General features: G+C 37.6%; 1 protein-coding gene across 1 annotated transcript; it reads left to right on the top strand.

Annotated features, from left to right (window-relative positions):
* Positions 1-1,414: 1,414 nt before the first annotated feature.
* Positions 1,415-14,285, top strand: LOC137133447 (CD209 antigen-like protein E). Its single transcript, XM_067517108.1, has 7 exons — positions 1,415-1,484; positions 1,572-1,673; positions 1,890-2,069; positions 8,088-8,230; positions 8,322-8,425; positions 13,841-13,908; positions 14,116-14,285. The coding sequence occupies exons 1-7, from the start codon at positions 1,415-1,417 to the stop codon at positions 14,283-14,285; spliced, it is 837 nt and encodes a 278-aa protein (XP_067373209.1).
* Positions 14,286-18,987: the final 4,702 nt, after the last annotated feature.

Here is an 18,987-nt window from a genome sequence, read left to right as displayed (position 1 = left end):
GCCACGTTACGTTTTTGACGTGACTCTGCTGCTACTTCGGTTATTTGAGTAGCTGCTACCTACTGACTCTCTGTTACCGACCTAATGAATGACCAGGATTATGAGAACTGTTATCTGCCCATGAGGGATCAAGTTGTAACCACGTGATTATAAGGAGAAGATTTACCAGGTCATGTCTGCATTTTGATCATGTCATGTTACGTTTTAACCAAGTTATGTGATTATCTACTACTCTAATGCAGAACTCTGACAAGTAACAGAGTATCCATCATGTGTTCAAGTTACCTGTATCAAGGACTTCACCAAGTGAATATCCACTGTAAGAATTCTCATTCCAATGTCAAGAACCATGTTTGTGTCACGTTAGAGAACTATGGAATCCAGAGCTATGAGACTATTCCACTCAATCACTAATTGGATTTTGGAGTTCTCTTCACTATCAGGGATTGCAGACTCAACCACGGCTATGTTCCACACGCTCACTCACGCTTTCCCCAGTGGACACTCCTCCCACCATTTCCTTTCTTCAAGTTAGTCATCCTCGCCACATTTCAACATTTATCTACTCTACCAGGCCCACACTCCACTCTTCCCCATAAGAGCCTTGCTTCTCCTCTAGACTCTGCTCGTCTCCCCACAGACTCTAGTAAGTTTTGTTTTTATGTTCAGGCACCATATCCCACAAGTCACTGTCAAGATACTCATGTTCGTGTCCTCTCTCATAGACAGGGGTTCAGCACCATCTAGCGATTTGGGGACTTACTACATCTCCATCCTGTTTTGCCAACTATTATTTTTTATAATAAACCTTTTTCAACTGAGTAGTTGTGTGAACCACTTTCTTGGGTCCAACCCTAAAACTAGTACCTTACAGACAAGAAGTCCTCCCTGGCACTGACTGTTATTCTGAGTAGACTGTTCTACAGCTCAGGTCTTAAATGTTCATGACAACATGTGTTGAGTCTATTGAGAACATGTCGAAGTTTAATTTTAAAATTGAATCTCAGTTTTGTTTTTGTTTTTTGTTTAAATGTTGAGTGCAGGGCTACAGCCCAGAAATTAAAGCTAATGAGATCTTCTGAATTATTGATTTCCGAGTCTCCCAAATCTGTAAAAACAAATCAAAATGACCTCACTTCACAGTGAAAGTGATCTAATCTAGTTTTACAGTCTTATGAAATTTCAAAGCCACAAACCCTCTTGACATTGCATCAGTGTGTAGAGTGAAGGTGACTTTGTTTACAATGTTGTTGTGAATAATGTCTAAAGTGAACATCCCAAGACACAGAACTAAATACATTGTCTTAAAAAATTGCTTTTTGGTAAAGAAGTGCCCGCCATTAAACTGTCACTTCCTTCGTAGTTTACATGAAATGCAGTTTACCTTCCAGGAGACAGTTGTCCACTCTGATTAATGGAGGAAGTATATGTCAATGTTGAATATGACAAGTCTGTTCATTCAAGACCTTCAACTGATCAGACAGGTGAGAATGAAAATGTGTACAAACTGAGAGGAGGATAATCCGTTATTTCTGGTTTTTTCTGTGTTCACTGGTCTTTTCTCTGTTCAGGTCCCAGGAGATGTCATGGACCTGCTGTTCTCTGTCTGGGGCTGCTGAGTGTTTTCCTGGACTCATTGGCCTCGGTGTCCACTGTGAGTCTGGTTTTCTTAAGTAAAGTCCTGGTTTTATTTGTCTTAGACATCGTCTTTATTGCTGTCTTTTGTCAATTGACTTATGGTTTATTTATACTAATATTATATGTGTTACGATACTTGTCAGTGTAGTCTATCCAGTCTACATTTTACAAATGTAGTATTTTACAAATGTAGACTGGATGAAGATTAAATTATGAGCATCAGATACAAACACGTCACTTCATTATTTCAGATTATAACTCGGTGCTCGTCGCAGCTGCAGAACTCTCCACCATTAAAAACAACTTGACTGAACGTCTCCAGGACGCTAAGAACAAAGTGTCGTCCTTGACTGAAGAGAGAAACCAGCTGAATGCCAGCATCATTCAAATGACTGAAGAGCGGAAGAAGCTTCAGAGTTTGTCCACACAGAGTATATAAATATAAATAAGTATAATTATCCATATAAAACTGTCAATTTATGCATGTTCAAGTTTGCATAGTAGGAATGATGAAAAACCTTTTTTGCATTTATCTAGTAGTAATTTGGAGGGAAAAATTTATACTGTGTACAAAAATGTTATAAAGTTTACATGTTTGTAATTTGTTTTCTTACATGGTTTGTATTTAATATTTATTGCACTTTAATCACAAATGTGGTTGATTTGAACATCGTGCAAGGATTTAAATTTATCATCAGATATTCCTAAATTGTAATGTGGTTAAAACGATCATAAATAATTGGAGAAACTATAACATTTTTACAGATCTGAAGATGGATCAATGGATCTCCACTGATTTTGAAGTAGGGTAAAAAATGTGCTTTATCTTGTAGAAATCAAAATGTCATCTATAATTTGTAAAGTCAGGTCCAAAACTGTGCATCCCCCTTGATAAATGAATTAAATATTTACTTTGATTTTTGATGAAAGAACATTTTACCAGCTGCATGTGCATTAAATACAATGTTAATGAAAAGCAATCTTTGTTTTTTTTTTATATATATTTCAAAATGAGAGGATGAAAACTTTTGTACATGCACTCACCAACACTGCTACACCACAGCTGTTTAAATAGGTCAAACAGTCCTCATGTCTTTACTGAGGACATTAAAGACCAGAATCCTAAACAAGCATCAAGTTCCTCTGAACAGTAAGTCACATACTTACATTACTGTGCTTGTTGTGGTATCGGTTTGTTTTGTTCAGGTCCTGGGTGGAGAACCAGCCTGATAACGGAGGCAAACATGAAACGCCTGAAGAGGACTGTGCACATATCACAGAACACACTGCAGAGTGGAACGACCTGCCTTGTAAAACGTTCCTGCGCTGGATCTGTGAAAAAAAGGACAACATTGGTGAACATGTTGCATCAGAGATATGATGATGCTGACACAGTGTCATCTTTGACCCTGTACTGTTATGGACATTGTATGATCCAGTGGTGATTTATCATACTTTGGGTACAAAAATGAAAACTCTGGGAACAATTTCAAGACAACCTGCAAGTTAGTTTATTTGTTACTAAATATTTGTTCAATTATATAATGGGTAGCAAGAGTAGATGTGCATTAATAAACTGGAAGAAGACTTTCGACTTGAAAGACCTCAAATCAGAACAACTCCTGTTTATAAGTTGTAAAGTGGACAGAAGTTTGTTAAAGTAAACTTTGTTAATAATCACAATGATTCCTTTATAACAGTACATTATAATACAGACACGTGTTTTTTTAGCAGCAGGAACTGGGAGACAGCAGGAACTATTCAGGATGGAAGGAAAGATGAATGCAACAATGTACCAAGACATACTTGATGAAAACCTGTTTCAGAGCACTCTGGACCTCAGACTGGGTTCATCTTTCTAAAGGACAACGACCCTAAGCAAACAGCCAAGATAACAAAGGAGCGGTTACAGGAAAAACTCTGTGAATGTCCCTTAGTGGCCCAGACTTGAACCTGATTGAATGTCTCTGGGGAGAACTGAAAAATGGCTGTGCACCAACGCTCCCCATCCAACCTGATGGAGCTTGAGAAGTGCTGCAAAGAAGAATGGTGCAAAAATTGTCGTGTCAAGCTTGTAGCGTCATACTCAAAGAGACTTGTGGCTGTAATTGGTGCTAAAGGTGCTTCAACAAACTATTAAGCAAAGTTGGTGAAAACTTCTGTAGAAGTGATTTTTGTTTGGAAATTTATTTAAAATAAAAAACAAAGATTTCAAAACATTAGATTCATTTATTGAATCAGGGGTGGATGTGATTGCCAGATAATCGGGTAATCAGTTGGGTCCAGTAAATAACCTCACCATGGAGTGATGCCTTCTTGTTGTTAAATCATCTGCCCACAGCTGAATAAATTAGAAACTAACACAAGCGTTCTGTTATGGCCCTGTATGAGTCTAAATAAGCCTCTTTACCTTTCACACATTTCACGCTGTGTATGTGTTTGTCTCTTTTCTCTATTTTCACACTGTACTGTTTCCTCCTCCATTGTGTCAGTGTCATGATTCTGACTTTCTGTTTTGAGAATGCAGCTTGTTTTTATGACTTTTTATGATCTGTTAGTTGATTTGCATCTTACTGCTGTTGCTGTGTTATCTGTTTGTTCATTGCCAGTCATTTGCACCTCAGGCTCATTGTATAAACTACCTGATCTCTGCTGTGCTTCGCCCCAGTGCCAAGTTGTTAACTGCTGGTGTGTTTTTTCCAGCCGTAGTTCTTGGTCTTGATTGTATAAACCAGCCTGGATTTTGACCTATTTTCGTCTGTGGCAGTGAATTTTATTGGCTGATGAGTTGCGTGTAGGAAGGAGGAAGCCAGTGCAGGCTCCTCAGGACAAAGCAGCTGTTGTGCTGCACATTAATTAAAGAACTGGCTCTAAAGTTGCCCCACAATGGTGGTTTAAGTAGCTTGATACAAAACAGGTGCTGTGCTCTACTTGTTTCAGCTTGTGTAAATCTACCGTAACTAGCAGAAGTTAGCTTAGCGTTACTCAGCCTACCTGTTGTCTGCAAGGAATGCTAACCGTGGCTAGCGTCTCCAGGCATAACTATTAAAGTTCCTATAATGTTAAATAATTATGTTTCACAGCCACCAGGAGCCTGTACATGGTAACAAATCCAAACGAGCAAAATTAAACATTAAAAATGTATGTTCAGAAACACATGGCAAATACATGTTAAGGCTAACTTAGATAAAGCTGTCAAAGGCAGATTGGTGGGGAAAGACCAGCTGGGTGCAGCCGTCTTTACTCTGACCAGACGAGGACTGAAATGCACAGTTTGGAAGTTTGACAGAATTCGTCAGCATTGTGGAGATGATTTATTTTGAATTCAAAGTAATAGTCTCTGGAGCAGACTTTAACTAAAGTGTGTCTGTTGTAGGTGCATCATTCCAGTTTCCTGCCAGTGAACCTGCTGCTAACAGCTAAACTGAAGTGAATGCTGTACACCACAGTGTAGATATTGTTACGTATGTCCGAGGCATCACAACTTTTAAAAACTCAAATATGAGCCTTGTGATACTCACATAACTGCCCACTTCTCTGTCAGATTTGACAGTGATTACAACTACAATGTTTCCGTAACACTAAGCCAAACTGTTTCTCCATTTGTTTGATTTGAATCAAACTCAGTAATTGTTAATGAAATGTGTAGTAAGTAGATGTCACATCAACTCCCTGTATTTTATTGTAATTGCAATTGAACTTTACTCATTCAGTTTGTGTTTATGATGAATCACCACCAGTTAACATAAGCAAATAAAACTTTTACATACATTAGTCCACATTAAGTGAATATTGATGTTAGATTTTGGTATTAAATTCACGTTGCCACAGGAATTCTGTCTGTTAGAGGGAGGCTTCAAACAATGAACAGTTTAGTCAACTGAGCTACTGTATTTTATTATATGTATATAGACGTTGTTAAAATGGCACTTTACTATGTTCATACTAGGCTCATACAGTAACACTACATTTGGATAAAAGGATATTAAATTAAATCAATAGATAGTTATATTGGCACCTATGTGTTTATCACTGCATATAGCAACAATGTGACTGACTATGTTAACGTAACAGTAAACACGATTTAACAATGTAATAGTATCACTTTTATTTTGTTCACCCCGTTGGTGTCAATAACGTTAAATAACAGAAATCCAAAATCACTGAATCAAAAAATCATAAAGGTGTAAACTCAATCATAAAGGAGGAATTATTGGAGCTGTGTAGGACTGAGTTAGTGTAGCTGATACACTCACAACTGAGTAGGAAAGAAATGTAGTGGAGTAAAAAGTATAATATTTCCTTCTGACATCTACTGAAGTAGTACAAGCACAAGTATTTCAAAATTCTTTTACTCAGTTAAACACTTACTCTACAACACAATCATCAAAACGCCAAACTAGGGAATGTTTTATGTAATGTTCATTTTAGTCCTTCAGAACTGAATAATCTGATCAGTGAGGTTGTTCTGGAGGGAACTTGTGGAACCTCATCTCAGAACGACATCAAATGATTTGCCACCCATGTGCAGATTTAAGACAGAGAGAAGGAAAGAAAAAAGTAAATAGACTGTAAATCTACATAAATTAACAAAGGTGCTTTTATAGAATCAAAATCATACAAAATAATACTGTACCTTCATGACTCATTTAGTAATAGTATTCAAATTGTACTCATTTATCAGTTCAGAGAGGAAGCTGTGAGAAGTTATGTTCTGGTGGCAGAGGTCGGTGTATCTTTCTCTGGTCATCCACTCCTCCTGGTTCATGACCTTGGACCCCTTCCCACATTGTGCTGTGACTGGTTTGGTTTCATATTCACAGACAGTGCGTGTTCTCAGTTTCTAGTGTTTATACAATTTCTGCTGAGTCCTTAGGTATTAGACCAGGGTAGTTCAGAACCACAATCCAAACACCTTGATCCATAAAACTACAATAATACAGTTAAATATCAATAATACAGAACAACACAGATTCCATTTTAAACACAGAATCCAAATCCAATTATCCAGAAAACAGAGAGCCAGAGGCAGAGCTCAGAATCCACAGTATCTTTAATAGTCAGGGATTCAGAGGATCAGACAGTCAGGCAAAAACTCACATTACCGAGGTCTTAAGCAGAGAAGGCAGATTAGCAGGCAGATTACAGATTATTATCTGATTCCACTGTTCAATGGTTATGTGGTCAGTTTTAAAAGCTCGGTTAAAGACTGACACAATATTTCCACCAAACAAGACTGTGTCTTAATCCCTTTGTCAGTCTCATCAGTTCACCTTATATCATATATGAACATACTCAGTACCGAGCTAAGGCAACAAGTAATTAATCAAGAATTCAACAAGATAAAAGCAACAGCACCACTCTGCAGGAAATTACCATGTGTTCTGCAGTCGATACAGATTAAAATGTTTAGATAAGAATATTACAGAATCATACCCAGGCGTGTGTGTGTGTGTTTGTGGGTTGCTTGTTTCTTTGGTTGAATGATGGGTAATTAACACACAAACTATACGTTGATGTGATTTCCTGTAAAATTTCAAAAGAACAAGTTTCCTCATTTACACGTAGCATCACTTCTGCTGCAGAGCTGATCTTCAGTAATTAAGTTGCCATTTACTTTCTTCCAGACATGCAGGAGATTAATGCAAATGCTGATCATGACAAGTTTGTTGATTCAAAAATGTCACAAACAGGTAATTTAATATTATACAGATACTGAAAGACTGAATTATCATTATTACTGTTGTATCATATTCACTGGTCTTTTCTCTGTTCAGGTCCCAGGAGCTCAGACAGAAGATTTTATAGAGCTGTTGTTCTTTCTTTGGGGCTGCTGAGTGTTTTCCTGCTGGTTCGACTCGGCTTTGGTGTTTACTGTGAGTCTGGTTCACTGTTAGATCTCAGCCGTTTTCTCCTCTTATACTGCTTTTGTGTTTTTATATAATATATAATAATAATTATATTATTTTTATGTTGAGCAATGAAAAAAGTTTAACAATATCTTATGTAAAAGATTGCGATATATTTTGATGATATGAACTGTGTTAAACATATTCGTTTTCAGTGATGCACCATTACAGTAATAGCAGTAAGAATTGTACATATAGTCTTATATCATTTTGATGAACGTTGTCCAAATTCTTTGGCTCAAACTGTGCGTGAGCTTCTATGCTGCATTTTAAACATGTGGTTTTGCTTTACAAATAGAAATGTATATGTTTTTATTCTAAAGCTTTATTTACAGTAACTAAGAAACTGTCCGATGTGTCTGAAGAGAGAGACCAGCTGAATGTCAGCCTCACTGAAATGACTAAAGAGCTGAACAAGCTTCTGAGTAAGTACACACACAGTGTAAGATCAATGTGGTGAACATAAAAAGTAGATGAGCACCACCACCATGAGTAAACCAATTCTGATTAAGTATGTTTTACATTTTTAATATGTTCCAGGTAAAACGTGTCCTGCAGAATGGAGCATGTTCAAATTTTCTTGTTACTACATCTCCCGTGTCTCTGCTTCTTGGAAAAGAGGCAGACAGGACTGCAAAGACAAAGAAGCAGATCTAGTTGTGATAGACAGTGCTGAAGAACAGGTACAGTGTGGATGTTTTAGGACACTGAGGTCAATGACAAAGGTAAATGTGAACACTAACCTTTTAATAATTTGTTTTTGCTTTCATACAGAAATTCCTCTCAGTCTTCATCACAGCAGGAGCCTGGATTGGTTTGACTGACAGTGAAGAAGAAGGCACCTGGAAATGGATTGATGGATCTTCACTGACTCTGAGGTTGGACCTAAATTAGTTTCAGCAGCACAAACTGTAGCCTGTAACAGGAGCATCCTTTTGAACCAGCACCTTACTGAAAGAATTTCAGTGTGAATCATATGAATAGAGAAAAACAAACATATCTTTGCTCTGCAGTAGCTACAGTGTCCTGCAATGGTGGCAGACGTACAGTAGCATCTGTAAATTCAATATTCAAGTAGCGTGAAGATGCACTTGTGTAAAAGTACTATACAGGTATATTAAATTATATTAAAAGCAAAATACAGTAAAATATATTTCAAATATTTTAAACAGATACATAACAATATAAAAAATGTATTTAAATGCACTTTAGAGTTAAGTCCACTTAAGTGTATTTTAGTAGATTTTTATTTGTATTAATTGTACATCATTAGTAGACTATAAGTACATTGTAAGTACATGAACAGTAGCTCACTTGAAATACATTTATCATAAGGGAATGGAAGTATACTAGGTATATCTTAATTGCACTTTAGTAGAAGTTTCCTGTATTTAATTAGGTGCCTTTGGTCAGACAGATGTAAAGAAATAAGAAACAGCTACTTTTGCTTCATTTAAAGGCAGTAGTCATGTGTATAAGTACTGTGATTCTCTTGTTGTTTAGACAGTGGGCGGCAAATCAGCCTGACAACGGTGGTGGAGACATAAAGTGGGGTGAGGAAGACTGTGCATACATCCGAAGTGGCAGGGAATTGGAAATTAATTGGAACGATCAGTCATGTGATGCTTCTCATCACTGGATCTGTGAGAAATAGCTTCAGCAGTAGTAACATGTACTTTTAGAAAGTCAGATATTATTCCACAAAAAGTCTTTGGTATCTTGTGTCTGAGACAGTAAGTGTAAATGGACAGTTTATCAGTATTGTCTTCTTTAATTGGTGTCCTTGACACTTTATTTTTGATGTTTAATTAATATTTGTATCTGTTTGTGTTTTATCATCCATTGGTTAATTTGAGTGACACCATCTGTGAAGCATCTTAAACTCGTATTTACTTCACTGAGAGTATTGCAGAACATTCTGCTGCTCTTACTGTTACTTCCTTAGTGACTGTAATGCAACAATATTTGTCGCCACCTTCCGACTTTCACACTGCACAGTGTCAGTTATTTAACTCAATATTTGTGTGTATGTAAAATATTGTGCAAATGTATTGATTCAAAAAAATAAATGTAAATGTCTTATTATCTGAAAAATGAAAAGTGTTGGTCTTTTTACGTGAGGATTTTTGCTACTGTTCTGCCGTCCGGAAGATTTACCTGTATTGGAAGGTTTAACTTGCCCTCAGCCCGGGCTGCAAGGCTCAGCCTTAGGGCTGACTACAGTTTTATGTGAGTTATACTCTGCGCTTAGGCTGCATCAAAGAAGACTAAAGTTCAAACACCAGTCCAAAAACTCAGTTCTGAACGGAGGAGCACAGAGATGTAGCTAACAGTGCAGAAACCTCCACAGTCCCTCAGGTGAGTCTCACCTTTACCTGTCTTTGAGTCACCGTGGTGTTTTGCTCTTGACTTTGTCCTGCTCAGCCAAACAGTGTTTCTAGTGTTTCTGTACTGTTAGCTACAGCAGATAACGTTAGGCGATGCAGGCAGGTCAACAGCTACAGCTAGTGTAGCTAACAGCTAACAAACAGTGGGAGCTAACTTTACACTAAAAGTGCTGTTCAGTGGGAACTGGACTGGTGCTTGAACAAGACTTTCAGAGGACAGAGGACAAATCTTGGAGAACTATAAGGTGAAGTCCAGGTTCCACTGAACAGCACTTTGGGATAACCATGACCTGGATCATAGAATCCTCACATTTTGTCCTTTCAGCTTATCCCGTGAGTTCAGTGTCGCCACAGCGGATCATTGTATATATATGTGTACACACACACATATATATATATACACATATATATACATATATATACACATATATACACATATATACACATATATATACACATATATACACATATATATACACATATATACACATATATATACACATATATACACATATATATACACATATATATACACATATATACACATATATATACACATATATATACACATATATACACATATATATACACATATATATACACATATATACACATATATATACACATATATATACACATATATATACACATATATATACACATATATATACACATATATATACACATATATACACATATATACACATATATACACATATATACACATATATACACATATATACACATATACACACATATACACACATATATACACATATATACACATATATATACACATATATACACATATATATACACATATATATACATATATATACATATATATACACATATATACATATATATATACACATATATATATATACATATATATATATATATTCCTAGTTCAAGTACTTACATTACCTGTCAATACTAGTTTTAATATTTTACCACACCCTAGTTCAATTTCCATAGTCTCAATTACACAATCCCTTGTTTAGAATTATATTTCAGTACCACTTTATTAATTTTACATTAAAATGACCACCACAAAACATGTTCATAATTCAGATTTATCATGAAATAACCGTTATGCTCCTTGCACAGTATAAGTCAGCGACATTAATTGCATTCACTCAGCATCTTCATGAGAAAGGAATATTTTACCGAATTTCTCTTAGTAACTATTACTATCAAAACACTCTTTACACTTCAGTAAACTCTCCCAGATGATTAAGATCGGTACAGCACGGCGCTAAAACATCAAATTAATGCTTGATTATCAAAATAACTAATAATAACGCACACAGCAATCATAACCATGCTGAGGAGCTAGCTTACCGAGACAAGAGAAGTATCGTTAACCCGATGACAACGGGACTCCTGACGTTCGACAGCTTCTACATGAAAACTTTCCTCTTTCCTTTTCCATTTTTAGGATTTTCGGACTCCAAATGTTGTTTTAACATCAATATTAGCACTTCCCAACTCAACAAAGTACATTAGCAATGCTCTTTTGTCTCGTGTGTTCGCTCTGCACTGTAAAACTTCCCGGTAAAATAAATTAACTTGCCTATATAAATTCTGATAATAAAATAAAATAACATTAACATGAAGTTGATTTTTGATTTAACATTTTGTTCCATCTACTTCTATTTTAACCTTACCTGTGCAACAAGGGTTACTTGTTGCACAGGTAGTAGTAGTTATAGTACAAGCACAAGTATTTCAAAATTGTTAATGTACTTGTCTTTAAAAATAACTCCACAATCATCAAAACGCCAAACTAGGGAATGTTTTCTGTAACGTTCATTTTAGTTCTTCAGAACTGAATAATCTGACCACTGAGGTTGTTCTGGAGGGAACTCGTGGAACCTCATCTCAGAACGACGTCAAATGATTTGCCACCCATGTGCAGATTTAAGACAGAGAGAAGGAAAGAAAAAAAGTAAATCTACATAAATTAATAAAGGTGCTTTTATAGAATCAAAATCACACTAAATATGACTGTACCCTTATGACTCATTTAGTAATAGTATTCAAATTGTACTCATTTATCAGTTCAGAGAGGAAGCTGTGAGAAGTTATGTTCTGGTGGCAGAGGTCGGTGTATCTTTCTCTGGTCATCCACTCCTCCTGGTTCATGACCTTGGACCCCTTCCCACATTGTGCTGTGACTGGTTTGGTTTTATATTCACAGACAGTGTGTGTTGTCAGTTTCTAGTGTTTATACAATTTCTTGGGGAGTCTACTGAGTCTTTAGAACCTGCTGACAGCCTTACCACCATGCAAGTCCCACAGGCATATTTCTAAGTTGTCCCCAGTGAGTTAGCAGAGGCTGATCTGATCCCACATCAGGGTGATGTTTTCTCATCCAATCCTTGCACACACTGGACCAGTGTTTCAGTTGCTGTAAGAGAAAATGCTTTATTTCAGCTAAAATGAAAATGGTTACTGTCAGACTAATCAATGCAGTAATGCACATGTAAAAAGGAAACCGAACAGCCTTAAATAACTTCAAATGATTTTACTGAAATGGAATCAGGTAAAGCTTTTAACAAACGTTTAAGTTGTAAAATAATAAACTGACGTTGCTGTGATATGTTGTCAGATGGTTTAACAACAAACCTGGCGGCTTTTTTACTGACTGGAAAAAAAAAAAGACCAACAATATGAGCTTTTCAGGTGTGAAGGTGTGTACACTGACAATTTTGTGGGTTTTAGAATGATGGAGCAAATATACAACTGTAGAGCTCAACATTATAGTCAAATTTATTCACTGTTAGATTTCAGCTTCTCTCTCATCTTATACTCTGTTTTTGTGTTTTTAAAATTACCATTATATAATTTTTATGTTAAGAAATGAAAAGTTCAACAATGTCATGTAAACCATATATAATGTGATATAATTCCATGCTGCAGTTTAAATGTGGTTTTGCTTTACAAATAGAAACATATATGCTTTTATTCTAAATCTGTAATTACAATAACATAAAACAGAAGTTGAGAAATGATATTTGTCATGTAAAAAAACTAAAATAATGTGAACTGTGAATTGTTTTAGCTGTGTCAGACCATAACTTAGATCCTGGTTCAGCTGCACATTTTTCTGTTATGAAAGACAACCAGACCTAGTGTCTCCAGACCAGTGATAAACTGTCAAGTGTGTCTGAACACAGACCAGCTGAATATCAGCCTCACTGAAATAACTAAAGAGCTGAACAGGCTTCACAGTTCATCCAAACACAGTGAGTACGCACAGTGTAAGATGACTATGGTGAACATAAATGTAGATGAGCCCCAATCTGTACTATAGGTTCTACAAATCTAATCACTTCAAAGGCTCTACAGAAAATATCAAATGTATGTATCTTATGGAATCAGGAACTGAAAATAAAGTAATAGGAATTTCAGGCTTAATGGTTTTCAAGGAACAGTGAGCAGAGCCTAGGAGGAGTGTGTGGCAGAGGAGAGGGTGGATAGGAGTAATCAAGATGGCATCAGAGCAAGAACCTCATAGGTGTTGATACTGTACGGGAGAATGACAGACAGAGACAGCAGGGCAGCCAGTAACAGCAGACGGGGGAACTGAGATGGGCATGAGAATAAGAGTTTAGAAGGCAGTAATTCCACAGAAGCACAGAATATAATCTAGAATCCAATGACTTTTGGATGAGGATGGGAGGTGCAGGGGAAAAGATCTGGTCAGTTGTCAAACTTGAGACAAAGAATGGTAGGTGTGGGTCATTTCATATTGCTTCTCTTGGTAGCGACTATCTAATCTGTTGCCTGCTACATAGAGTTCTTTCAGGGACTTGGGGCAGGACTGTCATGTACATGCCTCCTTCAGTCAGTGGATGAGACCTCTGTAAAGTGCATCGTACAGAACTGTGTCATTTCAAGGGCTGTCGGCCGCTACTCTATGAAGTTCAACGAGAGCGTCAACGGCTGGCTGGGAGCCTTTGGACAGGGTGAGAAGGTTGAACATGGCCTCGACCTCTGGGCTAGCAGGGTCAAGCCGCTGTAGCCCAGAGTTGAGCCTGGCCTGTAAGCAAGGCTATGACATAGGGCACTCTGGATTTCTCAAAGGGAAAAGATGAGGGCTGGAGCAAAAAACTGGATCTGGCAATGGGTAAGGATCACCTGACAATACCCCAGTTCTCCCCCATACCATTCAGGTGGAGGGACCTTAGGTTCTCTGGATGGGCTGGAGCTGAAGCTGCTGATAAATAGTGCCATGGTGAGAGGATATAGTGAGCTGCAGAAGTTGCTGAAATGGGGGTTTCAGGGAATATCTGATGGCAGTGAAGGTCTTTCTGTAATTATCCAACACACAGAGATCCAATAGCAGTACAGGGCAGGAAGTGCAGCTCACTGATTTATAGTGAATCCAAACTTACAGCAAGCGGATACAGGAAAGAAACAAAGTAGGTGAACACACCCATCAATATAGAAAACAGATCAACATACACACAGAAAAGACTAATGAAGAATCACTCTGACGAGGCTTAAACAAGGCAGACAAGGTACATAAGATAAACTCACTAACAAACACTAAACTAACACACTCAGACCGCAATAAAGCTGGTTGTCAGGGAATGAATGGGAATAGGTAAAGCCAGGAGACACATTAGCTATAAACACTAACAATTACAGACATTATAAACAGGAATGGATCATTGATGTGGATCAGGTGTGATGACCGGTGCCAGCTGAGGAGCGGAAAACCAAGAGGGGCCAGAGACAGATGGAGGCAGAACAGGGAAGCCTCAGCTGGTGGGGAGGAGAACTGCAGGGACACATACAAACAAAAGTAAATCTGACCAAAGGAACGAAAAACCTAGCTCCTGACACGCTCAGTAGTTTAAGAAGCAAGGCCCAAAAAATTTAGAACTACTACCAGTCTAACTCCGTATCACAGAGAAACACCAGGGTAGTTCAGAACGACAATCCAAATATCTTGATCCATATAACTACAATAATACAGTTAAAAATCAATAATACAGAACACAGTACATTTTAAACACAGAATCCAAATCCAATTAGAGAGAGCCAGAAGCTGTCATGGCTATGGTTAGGGATGGACCCAAGAGAGGAGACAGTGCCAGGGATGAACTAAAAGGGTTTTATTGACAGAGACTTAAAAGGGCAACTGGAAATCGCTCCTAACAGGAGTGTACAGAACACAGGTTCAGAACAGATAAGACTCAGGCAAACTAACCAAAGCATGAAGGGTTTAACTTAATAAAAAATAAGATGACAAAACTAATGTCAAAAATAAGGGATAACATCATAATTTACCAAAATTAGTACTACTAAGGCTCAAGGATAAATAAGACTGGGAAAAGAAAGAATAAAACGATCACACAGGAGAAAACATATGCTACTAAATAAATAGGGCACTGATAAACTGCTAACAGGTAAACACACGTAGTAATGACTAAAGCAAAGGGAGCACAACTTAAAACACACTGGCAGGAAAAGATAACCACAGTAACAGAGTCGGGGAAGCACAGAAACTAACATCGGAACTAAGGGGAGACAGACGCGAACAAACTGAACATTGAGCACTGGCAAACTGAAGAACACACAGGCATATCCCAAACACGAAAAAACCAGGACCAAACCACCAGAGACAACTCGAGGCTAGATCTAGAACACTGAAACAAACAAAAGGCAAACCTCAGACCAAAGTGATAAACAGAGTCCCAATTACAAAGTCTGGAGGGTAAGAGTCAGGTTTCCAAGAGTTCAGAGTGTAGACTAGTGATGACAACAAAGATCTGACCCCAAAGTGAAGGGAAGACTGGGCTTAAAAAGTGAGGGGGACAGGTGCAAACAATAAAGGACAATGAAGGTAAAGCTGGGGAAAAGAACAAGGCACAGGAAGTGGGGAGATGGGGCCACAAAATAAAAGTCCAAGGACAGGAAGTGTGTGGGATCATGACAGAGGCAGAGCTCAGAATCCATAATATCTGTAACAGTCAGGGATTCAGAGGATCAGACAGTCAGGCAAAAACTCACATTACCGAGGTCTTAAGCAGAGAAGGCAGATTAGCAGGCAGATTACAGATTATTATCTGATTCCACTGTTCAGTGGTTATGTGTTAAAGACTGACACAATATTTCCACCAGACATGACTGTGTCTTAATCATTTTGCCAGTCTCATCAGTTCACTTTATTTCGTATATGAACATATACGATATAAGTACTATATCAAGTAATCAGCAAGCTACAAGCAACAGCACCACTCTGCAGGAAGTTACCATGTGTTCTGCAGTCGATACAGATTAAAATACTTAGATAAGAATATTACATAATCATACCCAGGCGTGTGTGTGTGTCTGTGGGTTGCTTGTTTGGGTGGGTTGATTTCCTGTTAACAACTGATGTTATAAATGATGGATAATTAACACACAAACTATATTTTTGATGTGATTTCCGTGGAAATTTCACAAGAACAAGTTTCCTCATTTACACGTAGCATCACTTCTGCTGCAGAGGTGATCTTCCATAATTAAGTTGCCATTTACTTTCTTTTAAACATGCAGGAGATTAACGTAAATGTTGAACATGACAAGTTTGATGATTTAACATAATCAGACAGGTAATTATATGTTAGACACACGCTGAAAGACTGAAATATCATTACTACCTTTGTATCATATTCACTGGAGCTCAGACAGAAGATTTTATAGAGCTGTTGTTCTCTGTTTGGGGCTGTTTGGAGTGTTTTCCTGGTTGGACTCGCCCTCGGTCTCCACTGTGAGTGTAGTTCACTGTTAGATTTCAGCTGTTTTTTGTCTTATACTGCTTTTGTGTTTTTAAAATTCCCTTTATATTATTTTTATGTGGAGCAATGAAAAAAGTTCAACAATATCTCATGTAAAACATTGTGATATAATTTGATGGTATAAACTGTGTTAAACATATTTGTTTCAGTGATGCACCATTACAGTAATAGCAGTAAGAATTGTACATATAGTTTTATATATTTTTGCTGAACGTCTGGTGCCCAAAATATTTAGCTCAAACTGTGCGTGAGCTTCTATGCTGCAATTTAAACATGTGGTTTTGCTTTACAAATAGAAATGTATATGTTTTTATTTTAACTGAAAACAGAAATTCAGAAAATTATATATGTCACGTAAAAATATCAAAATAATGTGAACTTCGTTGTTTTATCTGTTTCAGACCGTAACTTAGATCGAGGTTCAGCTGCAGATTTTTCCGTTATGAAAGATAACCTGACCCAGTGTCTCCAGGCCAGTGATAAGAAACTGTCCGATGTGACAAAATTCTTACACGTAAAGACTCAGCTGTTAGTGCAGCTTCTCACTGTTTTAAATGTGCTATATAATTTAAAAAGTTCAAAATAAGAAAAGTGACAATTCTATTGCATTTGTAACCAGCTCCTGTGTGTGTGGTTAACAATGTTGTATTTGGCCATTTTATGCAGATTTTAGAGCCATGATACAACGTGCTACATATGAAAAAAGCTATGGACCACATTGGGTTGTCATACAGAGATAGAGCTGCACACACACATCAGATGGTTGCACTTGCTGATGATCGTGAGACATTTCAAACATTCACCACAGACCTGTGCTGATCTGGAGAACATGCAGACTGATAAGAAGGAGCCACTGAAACACTTGCAACAAAGATGTGCAGATTAGATGGAAAAGCTACTGATGATTTTAAACATTTGTTACCAGCTTCTCATGTTTAGTCCTGGGTTACTGTACATTTCCTGTTAATACTGGTGAATTGAATTCATTGAGAGCATCCTGAGCAGCTGCATCACTGCCTGGTTTGGGAACTGCACCGTCGCGGATCGCAAGACCCTACAGAGGATAGTGAGGACAGCTGAGAAGATCATCGGAGTCTCTCTGCCCTCTATCATGCACATTTACACCACACGCTGCATCCGCAAAGCCAACAGCATTGTGGACGACCCCACACACCCATCACACACACTCTTCACACTCCTGCCATCAGGAAAGAGGTTCCGAAGCATTCGGGCCACCACATCCAGACTATGCAACAGTTTTTTCCCACAAGCCATCAGGCTCCTCAACACACAGAACTGAAATAGAACTTAAACACACTGCAAACCGAACTCAGCACATTCTCATCACTCACTACTCATCTCATTCCACCACCACTTATTTATTATTTATTTACTTTTATCATTCTACATTTACTGCACTACACTGTTTACCTGCTGCTTTTTTTTTTTTTTTTTTTTTCACATTCCAATGCAATTGCACTTTTTTTACATGCTGGACATTTAAATGCACTATACCGTTTACATGCTGCTCTTTTTTTTTTAACACCCCTAGCACACTTAACTGAACTGTACTGTACTGTAAAATAGTATACAGTAGGTTTACTGGTCGGCACTGTCTTGGGTCTTGTGTCTTGTGTCCTGTCCTGTGTTACTTGTGTTGTCTGTCTACACTGTACGTCTGTACTGCTTTTTCGTCTGCACTGTTTGCACTTGGTTGCACTCGATGCACTTTATTATAGCTTGTGTTGTTTGTAGCACCTTGGTTCTTGGAGGAACGTTATCTCGTTTCTACTGTGTACTGTGTACCACTGTGTATAGTAGAAATGACAATAAAAGCCACTTGACTTGACTTGACTTGAATTATGTGAACTTCACTTGGCTTATTTAACTGAACTAAGTGCTTCGATCTTCTATTAGTGTAGTTTGCTGTGTCTTCTAAGTAGAATTGACCACTGTCAAAACCACAAGGCCCATCACTTCCTCTAAAGCTCAGGGTTCTTAGTATCTGAAACCAAAGTATTTTTATCATTTACATGTACTGTGCTGCAAAGCTGACCAGAGCTCTGAGGCAGTTAACAAACCTGTGATTAATGGAGGAAATGTATATCAATGTTGAACATAACAAGTCTGTTCACTCAAGTCCTTCAACAAATCAGACAGGTAAGAATGTTTAATTAGTTGGTGAGTGGAGATTAAATCTGTTTTAATCATATGTTATTTCTGATCTAAGACTGTGCTTACTGGTCTTTTTCTGTT

This window comes from Channa argus, chromosome 9 (assembly GCF_033026475.1).
Source record: "Channa argus isolate prfri chromosome 9, Channa argus male v1.0, whole genome shotgun sequence".
NCBI classification, from domain to species: Eukaryota; Metazoa; Chordata; class Actinopteri; order Anabantiformes; family Channidae; genus Channa; species Channa argus.
The sequence above is the reverse complement of the archived record's forward strand: the minus strand, read 5'-3'. Positions and strand labels throughout refer to the sequence as shown.